This window comes from Orbicella franksi, chromosome 12 (assembly GCF_964199315.1).
Source record: "Orbicella franksi chromosome 12, jaOrbFran1.1, whole genome shotgun sequence".
NCBI classification, from domain to species: Eukaryota; Metazoa; Cnidaria; class Anthozoa; order Scleractinia; family Merulinidae; genus Orbicella; species Orbicella franksi.
The window spans coordinates 2801564-2813700 of record NC_138156.1 but is presented as its reverse complement, the minus strand read 5'-3'; the positions used below and the strand labels follow the sequence as shown (position 1 = coordinate 2813700).

Here is a 12137-nt window from a genome sequence, read left to right as displayed (position 1 = left end):
CGCGTAAATGAAGTGGTAAATGAATTTAGCGTCGAATGTCTCGCTCGCCACATTGAAGAAAGAAAGCAATTAAATGTCTCCGCCATGGTGTTTCTTAATGCTGCTCTTAGGAGAATATGTTGACTTGTCTTGATATTTATTTTAAAAAGATCACTTTTTCAGTTGTATCTATTTTGCGCAGTCTATGGACATGCTGATGTCACTCAATTGCTTTCATAACATGCTCGATGTGAAAAAAAAAAACCAGTGCCGGATCCACATTTCTTACTACGGATTTTTCGTTCGATTTTTGTATCTAATCAGTTATTCGAAAAGACAGTGTTTATCTAGAATATCGCACTTGGATAGGTGGACCTGCTACAGGCTCTCCAGACCCTCGGGCGTGTCTTGATTGCTATTACGTGCTTTATGACCTGGAAAACCTGCGTTCAGTAACTGCCTTTCACCAGATGAGGACACATTCAAAACAAACCGCGGTGATCAAACGTTCGACGCAGTCGATGATCGAAGGTTCCAATAGCGGTGTCATCACCGTCGAGTGTTCCACTTGAAGCAATCAACCTTCCACTTACGATCTTATTAATAGAACAGTTCGCAACACGTGTACCTGTCCTTGAGAAACGCCCTGTCAGGGGAGGAACAAAACAAAAACGAACGAGTCCTCCATTGGTGGCGCTCTGACAAGCCGGTCAAGTAATCTCAAGATGCAGTCAAATTTCGAGGCTGGTGGGCTGACCCTGATACGCCCTTTCCTTCTGATGTAATATTTGCAAATCTCAAGTGGTCAAATTTTCGGCTTTTTTCATAAGAGGTCGATTTTGTTCGACGCACTTACTCCAAGGGCGGGTTCTGAACCATGAAGATGGCAAGACATGTGCTTGGTTGTTTTATTCTGAGCTTGGTGTTTATTGTCCTGGTGCTTGCAGGTAAATCCTCGATTGTGTTTTAATTCTTATTTCGTATCACACTTTTATTTGTCATGTTAAACACTCCGTTCGTAACGGACTTGAAAGCCATAAGAAATGGGTGGCTTCTCATTAACGCTGCTCACTTACCAGAACAAATATCATTGTCCATGCTTAGCCATTTCTTGTTCTAACGCCGTATTTTAAAACATTCCCCAATTTCTGACAGCTGATTTAAGTTATAATTTTCATGTTGTGCTTTCTGTCCATTAATTACATAATTTTCATTGTGAGGAAACACTGCAATACTCGATCAGACAGTTGTTTTGGCTTTTCTCTTACATGGTCGACTTTGTCGCTGTCACCTGTAAAATTGCAGGAAAACCTGCTTTGTTTCGGTTTCAATTCTATTTCAAGGCGACAATTGTTCTAAACGTTCACGTTCACAATTTCCGTTTCATTTTTTTTTTCCTGGGATGCCACTGTAAAGAACATCTTTATAGTATTTTTTTGGATTGTCGTTGGTACTCTCAATTTAATAAATGTTATTTGTATCTTAATTATACCGGCCAAAAATGGCAGATCTCATTGCCTCTGGAACGCCTCCCTTTCTATGGCTTCTTTTAACCATGAACTAACATTTTATCCAGTTACATTCATTGAACGCTTTATAACTGAACAATTACAAACCAGTTATGAATATTAAAAGCCGCAATTTCCTTGAAAGAACAGGCTTCAGAGATTCCTGCAGTAATTAGATGTGTAATGCCAGTAGGTCGAATTTTGGATAAAAGGGTGTTAGAAGATTATTTTAATTTTGTCTGACCACAGAACAAGATGATGAAACTCCAGAGAGCTCTGCAGCTGACGTTTCAAATGGACGGTCCACGGAAACCTCATCGGGGCCGTGGTTTGACCGCATCTTAGGTGCGTTTGTCTGTTTGTTTGTTTGTTTGTTTGTTTTGTTTTGTTACCAAATACTGCTAATTATAACGCGAAATGTCAGACTCTATGTTATGTCCTTGGGAAAGACACTTTTTTCCCATTGCCTTCCTTTACCGAGGAGTAAGAATGGGTTTTGGCAAATTGTTCGGGCAACGTGTAATCTGCCATAGACTAGCATCCTATCCAGGGGGAAGTAAAAAAAACTCGTAGCCGCTTCATGCTATAGAAATCAACCAGCCTTGTTAATTTTCTATCATTGCCTCCCTCCCGCTTACCCCCTCTCCCCGAGAACTATCCTGATCTAATCTATTTGTATCGTAAATCGCCACGTTTGAGTTTTTAACAACATGGTTACTTTAACATTTTATAATTTTGTCGGAATAACTGAACAATAAACAATAAATAAGCTTAAGTGGTTTGTTGCCCCATTTCAGACAATACGATGATACTCTTGAGAATTCTCGTGTATATGAATGAATAAATTTAAGATGGATAAAAAACAATTCTCTAGAAAATATCACGTGGTCTGTGATGGGAAAACAAACCGTCCAAGCCAAAAAGAACTATTCTTAGGAGCATAATTCAAATTCGTTCAGCTTTAACGTGGTTATAGAAATTATGTTTCTTTTTCGAAAAAAATAGAAAATATTATAAGATGCGTTACTTACTCGATACGTGCTTTTTCCTAGTAGGTCTTATACATTCCAAAAACTTCAGAGGTGTGTACCAGAAGTATCTGGATAACATGAAGCAACAAGACTCCGCTGATGTAGCAACTGGTGAACTAGCGAGGCGCGACTTCGCCCCAGGCTCCGTTAGCAAGGTGTTCGTGAGAGACTCACCGCGTAAACGCCATCATCGTCATCATCATCACCACCATCAACGTCACCATGATCAAAAGCCAAGTAGGGGAATCCATGACTTTTCATAGTTTTTTTTTTTCCTGGACAACTGACAGTTTATGCAAAGACTGAACATAGGTTGGCTTGAAAGATGCTAGAACATCGTCTCGTTATGGTCGTTCCTTAAAACTTGCAAAATTCGGCGTCTCTGCGAGGACAGAGCGCGGGCAATCGGTCAAGTCATGTCCTGGTAATTCTGCACACTCTCGCTTCATCGATCGTTTGACTACGCGTTACTGCAAGTCGGTCATTTGCGAATCTCTGACGGAAATTACGAGAAATACTCTAGGCAAGAGATGAACTTGATTTGACTTTCTGGAAAATGTTTCTGTTGGAAAGAAAATCTGTGGTGTAAAGCTAACATAACGATGATAATATCGAGAACGATAGCGCATAGCGCAAATTTCAATCTTCGGCGCGAAAAAAGAAGATATTGGGGTACATTCAGATTAATTTGGTGGTCTTGAATTTGCATAGAAATATAAGGGAAGGAAACTGAGCCTAGTACCCCAGAGAAAGTCCCTTGCCGCTCGCTCGATTTGGTGAGAAAAGTTGTATAAGCTTACCAAAGTGACACCAACATACTTTTTTTTTTATTCCAGAGGTAAAGAAATGGGTGAACTTGAAAGTTGTAAACCAAGTTGGAACACGAGTCAAGCTAAAAGCCGACAGGATCCTTCCCAGTGCTGTACTAAGCAGCGGAGAAATCTTCGTCTACCATCAGCTCTTGAACGAAACTGACAGAAAGGCTAAGATCACTCTGAAAGCAGTGGACGAGTACACAGACAAGCCGCTGATCCTTAACGGAGAGAGTACGTTGATTGTCACGCCTACCACTTATGACGACACACAAGAGGCCTACGTGTCACGAGAAGGTGAGTCGTGAGTTGTACTCAGTCTTTTCGTGCGTGGAAAACTGGAACCAGCATTAGTATTGAAATTGTCTCTTGATTTTTTCTGAAAGAGATTCAATAGAATGTAGAACCTCTCCATTTACAGAGCCTTTACAAGTTCTAGAATGTGTAGCAAAGTCTTGCTCCTTTAGATTTGGATAAAATCCTCACAGAATGCAACTTGGTTGCTCTCTCCCAGTTTTTCGGTACGTGTCGACTGTAAACGTAAGTTACCTTATTTGGTCTTTTACTTTAATGCCTACTAGATGAAAATCCTGAGTTGAGCTTCAAGTTAAGAAGAATGGAGAGGGAAAATTTGCCGCACGAAAACTGGAGTTCTTACGCAGTTTCTGAGCGATAATTTTTGTTTCCGCGCTTTTTTTCAGTTTCTCCTCTACATTCTTGGTGAACAAGGAGAAAAGAGACACTGCTCGAAGATTATTCAATAAAGAGCCATTATACTATTGTTACTAATCTTGAGATCCTACCAGTGTTTTTTTTTTCCTTCCTTTCAGTTTTTCTCTATCGGTCCATTCATGGCCTGAAACGAGATTCAGACTCACTATTTTATACTGCAGATCCATGTTGTATAGGTTAAACGTTTGATAGAGAGTTTCTCTGCTGATTCCGCTGTACATGTATTCTCGTTAACTGTAGACTCAAGAAGTGGTATCCTGCATGCGAGACACGGACACATTGTCAAGAGTCTAGGCAAGTGCTTCATGTTTTTATCACTAAAATGTCTACCTAAACGACACACGGAAAGAAAACTTGTACAGAACTGACGGATAAGAGTCAATACAATAAACTGAACGCTTGTCTAACTGTACACAATGTATGCCTTTTTTTACTCAGCACCAGTAGATGATGTTTTTTTTTTTTTATAAAACTCCGATAAATATTTTGGGTGGTTATAGTGAGTAAAGGGGAAAGAAAAGGTTTAGCTTTTGTTCATTTACTTATTTGCTCTTCCCACAACATCTACATTCCTGGAGGTTTTATTGCTTATATGTTTTTGTTGGTTATGTTATAAAGTTTACAAACAAACAAGAGAAATTATCTTACATTGAACATTACATTTTCCTATTTGCAAGCACCGTTATAAAATTGGTCACTGAACACGGCTTATCGAGGGAGTGCTGAAGTTCGGGTGCATAGAGACACAGAAATTTCTTTACCGAGCGCGTTTTGAGTGCAAAAGATTACTGGGGACTATTCTTCCAGACCATAAAACTCCCTACGAACAGCAAAGCGAAAATGCAAACTATCGAAGTCTATCATAACTAGACCGTGTAATGTTCCTTGAGCTTTTTCGCTTTTTTTTTTTTTTTTCATGTGTGATGTTCATTCCTTATTAGGACCCGGTAACAGATGGTTCTACGTGAAGCTTATAAACCACGCAGGAGGACATGTCAGGGTCAGTCCGGACCAGATCCTCCCGGCCACCACGCTCGACGTTGATGAATCTCAAGTAGAGTATGCACGTCTTGAGCCTGGGGACGAGTACAAGAGGATCGTCCTCAGGGCGGTAGATGTGAAGAATGACGAGCCACTTAAGTTAAACGGCGAGTTTACGCTGGCTCTAAGGCCTGATGACGCAGGCGATGTTGCAAGAGTGAAGATCACTCGAGGAGGTAAATGGAAGGGTAGGGTGGGTGGGTGGGTGGGTGGGGGCGATATAAAGAGATTTTCTTTGATTGTTAATTGTGAGTTCTCCTAACCTTTTTTTTTAGATACAATTTATGCTAAATGCGACAACTTTGTTCCTATGGAGGGAGAAGATGGCAAGTTTGAGTACCAAATATCAACCGATGATACAAAGAGTTGGTTTGACTCTGTTAGGGCCTGCAAGGTAAATCACAGTCCAGTTCCGGACCTTGCTCTTCTCATCTAAGGTAGAAATACAAATCGCTGTTATGGTTAGGGACTAGCACGTTGAAACACTAAGTACAGTTGGTAAACAAACGAGCCATTAAATGATTTTTTTCATATACACTGAAATTATCGGTTGAAGGACTAGTACACATGCTGAGATCTTTCGGTTATTCTCTGCGCGAAACCGTACTGATTGCTTCGATTCTCATCGTGGAGTATTCCTAGAGGCAACCAGAGTTTCCCAGTTACTAATGCTAGAAGTCAGTCCTTTTTTCCGTGACTGAAAACTGCGCAAGAACCGTCATTAAGTTTTTTTATTATTTATTTCTTTAAGCTCTGCGATGCGGAGCTACTGAGTGTTCACACGCATGAAGAAAACGACTTCATCACGAAACAGCTGCGCAAGTCATCTGATGTGAACAAGCTGTGGATTGGTATGTCATACAAGGAGAAAGTTAGAATGTGGTCCTGGATTGACGGTTCGCGATACAGGTAAATACGGCATTTATTTCAGTATCAGGTGCCATAAAACTCACGTGAGCAGGCTACTGCTCATTTTAAAGTCCCATTCCTCCAGGAATAGAAACGTAGGCTTCATAACTACCCAAAGGCGCTGAAAATGACATTTTAGTCAAATCTTTTAACCTACGTCTCAAACTTGCTCAAGTTTGTCCCATTCATACAGAAAGCCCTCAAGTAGTGTCCGACAGTGGCCATGGCGATTAAAAGGAAAACTTACTCAAAACATGAAGTACAGTTTAATTTTTAAAAGAACTTCTGATCTTTGAGTGCAAAGTTTCGCATGATGGTATACATGACGCGGAAGGTGATTGCACTGATCTGCTAAACTGAACTTTACTAATCCTTAAAACTGAGTTTCTCTAGTTATAGGAAAGTTCCTAACTCGGTCATGAAACATCTGCTACTGATATCTCTCCAAACCGAAAAAGAAACATCTTTCGATTTGTGCGCATGTTTTTCTTCACCTTGCCGCTGTGTAAACTGGCAAAACGCATGCTCCGTTTGTGTTTGCTAGATACCAGAATTGGAAGGAAGGCCAACACTACGACGGAAAAGACGAACAGTGCGGTATAATGTACCAGCGGTATGACTGGGGAAGATGGGATGACGACAACTGTTATAAGCCTCTGGGATACATCTGCAAAAGACGTGAGTACTGCCTGTCTGTCTTTCTACCAACCAGCCAGTCATTACCTGACTTGACCGAATCAATCATCGAGTCAGTCAGTCATTCAGGAAATGACTTCGTCATTTAGTCAGTCATGCACTTAGTCATTCATTTACTCAGTGTAGTCACTCACTCACTCACCCACCCACCCACCCACTCACTCACTCACTCACTCACTCACTCACTCCGTCAGGCCGTGAGTCTGTCAGTCCGTCCGTCATTTTGTCAGTCAGTCAGTTAATCACTCAGTCATTCAGTCAGTCAGTCAGTCAGTCAGTCAGTCAGTCAGTCAGTCAGTCAGTCAGTCAGTCAGTCAGTCAGGTAGTCACTCACTCCGCCTGGCGGGCAGGCAGGCAGGCAGGCAGGCAGGCAGGTAGTCAATTAGTCAGTAAATGAATCAACCAATCAATCAACCAACCATCCAGTCAATCAGTCAGTCAATCAATCAATCAATCAATCAATCAAGCACAATCAGTCAGTCAGTCAGTCAGCAATCATTTACTAAACGTTATTCAAAACTATTTGAACGTTATTCGAGCAACCAAGCAAACATTAAATTGCCTTTGTTCCATTTGAACAGATCGAACAAGGAGTGCAGATCAATCAAAGGGCAAAAACGATTCTTCGAAAGACAAGAGTGGTAAGGCGCAATAACAGGGAAAGAAAAATGCAGATAGACCGGCCACACTTTATGATCACTCAGTCCTCCACTAAATCTTCAAACGAAGCTCTTGTTATCAGCGTTGTAGTTTTTGCATCCTCTTTTACAATTTATCTTCGTCAATAATGAAACTAAACCAAAACAGACAAATAGCAACATGTAACGCGCATTCTGCATGACTCTTTGTTTCCGGATAACAATGTTCTAAAAGTTATTTTTTCCTTAGAAATAATTCCTCTGTGTTTTAGCACGGAAGGTTTTAACTGTAACACTCTCGAATGGTACTAATTTTCTTACTAGGAAGTTATTTGTGCGGCTATTACAGAGAATTATTTAATTATTATATACTCGATACGGTGAGAGAAATAAACAAAGCTAGTTGTGTTCTAATGATGTGTTGACTTTACTGTGCAAAGATACTATTATTATACTAACACAAAAAGACTAGGGTGCGGATAAAATTTACCCCTTTCACTGCAACCATGTGGTTCATAATAAATAATGATCGTAATAATATCATAACTATTTGGAAAAGGCTACTTCTGGCTTTTTAACTGTCCATTTAGGGCTTTACAGTGTTTAACTTTACTGAAAGCTAACTATTATCTACGATAATAACTGATAAAATAATAATTTGAGAGAAAAGGTAAATAAAATTGTCTCGTTAACAACCTTCGTCTTAAAGGAAACGTCCTAACTTATCTATAGAAATATTATTTCAAGCTCGCTCCTGTGTAGAGGAAATTCGTATATCTAAGCTCTCTAAAATAATACTTAATACGTGTTAAGTATTAATCTTGTGATGCACTCAATTAACCTCGAATTGAAGTGAAACTCAAAAAGGTAAGCTACTGAGGTAGAGAAACCTTAGAATGCTTGGTTACACCGAATAATGAACATCGAACTTGACAAAATTACGGCTAAATTTTTCAACATGGTCTTTCTTAATTTACACTATTGTCTATACTTTAAGCTTACTAGATTATTCAAACACGACATCAAATTTGAAGAAAGAAAGATGACAAATCTTGTCCACCTTATGATCCAAAACACTGAATTAATTTGGAACTTGTCTTAAAGAGATTTGTAAGTTGTGTTACTGTACCTGTGCTGTCCTGTTGCAGAGTGTCCAAACGTTTTACCAGAGTGCCCCTCCCTGTGTAGGATTGTTAAGGTTCCCGGATCTTGTCCTCAGTGCGACTGTGGGCCACTTGTCAAAGGTTTGTTTCCCAGAGAAACCCCAGCTGACGTCACAACTTTCGGAGTGTTCTAGTTTTTTTCCCATTGAACAAAAAGAGCCAGGATTCTACAGTAGCGCCTGCGGGAATTGTTAAACCATTTGTGTCTTTATGTGTTTTACATCAAGACGTTGTAAAGCCCGTTGTATTTTGCTTATTGTCTGTTATCGGTGGAACTCTCGCATGAAGGAATAGCTTCTCAAAATCCAACGCTTTTTATCTCGATGGCTGACATATATTTCAGGTAGTACCAGGAGAAGGGGTTAATTCCGTGTGCTGGCTTCCATATTGCTGCATACATAAACAGTCGGATGTGGGAAAATTTAGAAGAAGCGCTCCAACGGCTTTCAACTCAGTCAGCAATTGAAACGTCAGTATGACGTCACAAGAGTTTAGAATGTTGCTAAGCAACATCTATGACGAAAACCGCGGGATCGATTTATTATCGGACAGAGGGTTTCGTCAGTTTTATGACTGATCACCCAGTGACTGATGTATCTGCTTTCCTTTGATATGAAGCTGCAGGATGGTTTGGTAGAAATAAACGTTCGATGTCGATTAATTGTCTCTCGAAGATCCACTTCGCATCTTTCGCTCTCCATCAAAAGACTGCTCTAGGTCTTATGGTCGGAGAAGTCAGATGCATCGTGAGCTTCCCTCACCCCCCAGTATAACTCTTACAAAGCTAGCTCGTTGACTGAGCGTTTTGGCATTTGCTCCCAACAGGTTATGACACCATGAGCGCAGCAGAACAAGCCAAAGTGCGGCGGGTGTTCTCCGAAGCCAACCACCAAGTGCTGGAGGCTAGGCGGGCGCAGATCGAGGAAGCACACGCCATACGCCGGTCCAGGATCATGCAGGAGGCAGGCCGCTTACTGGCAGAGTCACGTAATCTTCAGCAGGTCGCCATGCTAGAAGGAATACCTCTGAATCTTCCGCTTCAGCCAGCTCACCGAAGGCAGATGATAATGAAGCCTGACAAAGGCGAGACCGATATAAACAAAACTAAGAACTTGGCTCATGAGATAGCAAGCTTGATAAACGATATCGAGAAGACAGAGAAAGAGGAGAAGAGTAGCTAATTTAGTGTAACGTCAAACACTTGATCAAGTTTTGAGTAGAGCAATTGGATCACATCTTCAGAAGAACTTGTTCAACCGCTTTGTTCACTGAGTGGGGATATAACGCTCGATTCGAGGCGTATCTGTATATAAACCCCCAAATTCCTGAGCGATGATTTAGGAAATACAAATACTGTAGTACATTCTCGGTTGTCACAGGTAGAAAGGGAATAACATCCAACGTACCCCACAGTTACAACCCCCTTTCCTACTCAATCCCTCTCCCCTTTCCTCGTCCCTCTTCTTAGACAAGTTCTCCTTACCCATCTCTATCGACTAAATTTGCCTTTCGATACGAAAAATCTCTAATCTGCCTAGCAAGTGCAAAAACTGGAGAGCGAAAGGGGATTCGAACATAAACCTCAGAGGAAAAGAGCATCCCCTTCCGCCTTCTTTCGTCCGTTTCAATCTAAGATTCGGTGGGGAATTTCCTTGAGATTAGGTTTCCACTGAAAAGAAAATTAGCAGCCATTTAAAAGAAACGGCAATTAGCGTAATGGAGGGAAACAAATGTCCGTAAAGAAAAGAGACATGATATTTTGGAGTGAGAAAAAAGTAAAATTTATAAGAAGTGAATAAACGTTGCAAATCTTTTACGTTCGTCTCACTAGACTTGTTTGACTTACAAGAAGAGCTGTGAAAGTCGGGCTCGGAGCGAGAAAATTTCTGCGGTGCTAAACACCCGGGCTGTAAAAGCGCGAGAGAGAGGAGCTCGTGTTAGTCCTTCGAGCCGGAACTACCAAAAACCGCGAAGGACTTTGAGAGAGTCCTTGGCTTGGTGTCAATTCTCCACTGAATGATTGCCTAGTACTTTTTAGCGTTTTAGTTAATGTTACTTTTGAGAGTACGGTTTTTCTGGTTGTTTTGTTTTGTTTTGTTTTGTTTTTATGTGAAAAATAGTTGTCCTAGCTGACCGAGCAAAGAGTTGGTGCTCTAGGTTTTTGAATTTCAAGAGAATGGGGAGAGTTGTTTCTGAACGTCCGGCGATATGGCGCCGGATATAAGCAAACCTTAGTTCTGGAATCTGCTCGTAGTAAAGGAACTGCATGCTCCACAAGTCCCGACGTGTCCCTGGTAGGCGAGGTCGAAATTCTTTAAGTGTCTATATGTTAAAAAAAAGTGGTGTCGCCACTACGGTAATCCTAGCTTTTAAAGTGACTGTCCCCTAAGAACGTTTCAGCAAACTGACCTACCCCAGAAATGGCTCCTGGCCGTAAAAAAGTAACTGGGCCTGTCCGAGAGTCGCCCTAAGCCAGAATTATGCCACTTGACCAACAGGCCAGACCTTCCAAAAATCTCTTTTGGCAAAGGCCTTAATCTCAGCGGTGTCACTCCAGCTGATTAGCCGGTTGTTAAACACCCGCTTTGCTTCGTCTTATTTGCAATACAATTGCCGTCCAAGACGGCTGATTCTTGTTTCCCACGTCAGGAAAGCAATATACGGTTATAGGAACAACTTATTGCACATGTTTCAGCAACGCAACAAAATTTGATAAACCCAGAAACGATCAGTCGTGCTACAGTGATTAAGAGAAAATGTCCTTTAGAGTGAATGGCAATCACTTTAAGGAAGTCTCCGTGGCGCAATCGGTTAGCGCGTTCGGCTGTTAACCGAGAGGTTGGTGGTTCAAGCCCACCCGGGGACGATACGTTTTACTTTGTTTACTGAAAAATGAATGTAACTTTTCCTAGAATTTATCTTCAAAAAAAAAAATCATGATTTGTTCATGCGCTGTTTAAAGTGAAATGCACCTCAAAGTATTGCGTTTACAAAACTTTTTAAGACAATGTATTTTTCAGTCATTTCAATGCAGTGACAGAGTTCGGGCGACAACACATATATGTTTTGTTATTATAATCGCATTTCAGTATCCTCACCTTTTACAAATTCACTAAACTCCTCAGTGGCGCCATAAAAGGCGAAAACATCGTTCACTCACTTTTGCCCTAACATATTGTTACTAGAATCGCATAGCTCAGAGAATTCTCGCACCCTGATTGGTTACCTAGGCGAAGTATTCAGCGTGAAATTGCGACTCTTGAATGCGAGGCTTTGCGTGATATTGCACCGGGGCGACATCAAAACAACAAGTCAATAACGATTACACTGCTGTGAATAAAATGAATCGTTTTTACCTTTTATTAGGATAAATTGTCATGATTTTTATTAACAGGGTTCCTCTAGAGATCATCCACGCCTGATCCTTCGTAGATTAAGTTTGTCTCCTTACCCTACAAAAAAATGATACTACCAAGAGTCCCTCCTGCTTCATCCCAATCCTCGGTAGTATAGTGGTGAGTATCCCCGCCTGTCACGCGGGAGACCGGGGTTCGATTCCCCGCCGGGGAGGAGGTAATACAATTTTTGCAAGTTTTTTAAAGGAGATTTCGTCCACAGCCGTTTCTTT

At 41.0% G+C, this 12137-nt stretch overlaps 1 protein-coding gene and 2 non-coding genes across 5 annotated transcripts; all 3 read left to right on the top strand.

The window, feature by feature from the left end:
* Positions 1-65: 65 nt before the first annotated feature.
* LOC145463546 (uncharacterized) lies at positions 66-11328 on the top strand. Of its 3 annotated transcripts, XM_081447309.1 has the most exons (12): positions 66-926; positions 1737-1832; positions 2543-2755; positions 3355-3627; positions 4303-4356; positions 5004-5279; positions 5379-5497; positions 5855-6012; positions 6557-6690; positions 7290-7349; positions 8495-8590; positions 9335-11328. In XM_081447309.1, exons 1-12 carry the CDS (start codon positions 857-859, stop codon positions 9688-9690), a joined length of 1905 nt encoding a protein of 634 aa, XP_081303435.1. In that variant the 5' UTR covers positions 66-856; the 3' UTR covers positions 9691-11328. The 3 variants fall into 3 exon arrangements, with proteins under 3 accessions (XP_081303435.1, XP_081303436.1, XP_081303437.1); XM_081447310.1 differs by lacking the exon at positions 4303-4356; XM_081447311.1 differs by lacking the exon at positions 8495-8590.
* Trnan-guu (transfer RNA asparagine (anticodon GUU)) lies at positions 11302-11375 on the top strand. Its single transcript has one exon. It is a non-coding gene; the product is annotated as a tRNA-Asn (tRNA).
* A 632-nt stretch (positions 11376-12007) lies between these two features.
* Trnad-guc (transfer RNA aspartic acid (anticodon GUC)) lies at positions 12008-12079 on the top strand. Its single transcript has one exon. It is a non-coding gene; the product is annotated as a tRNA-Asp (tRNA).
* Positions 12080-12137: the final 58 nt, after the last annotated feature.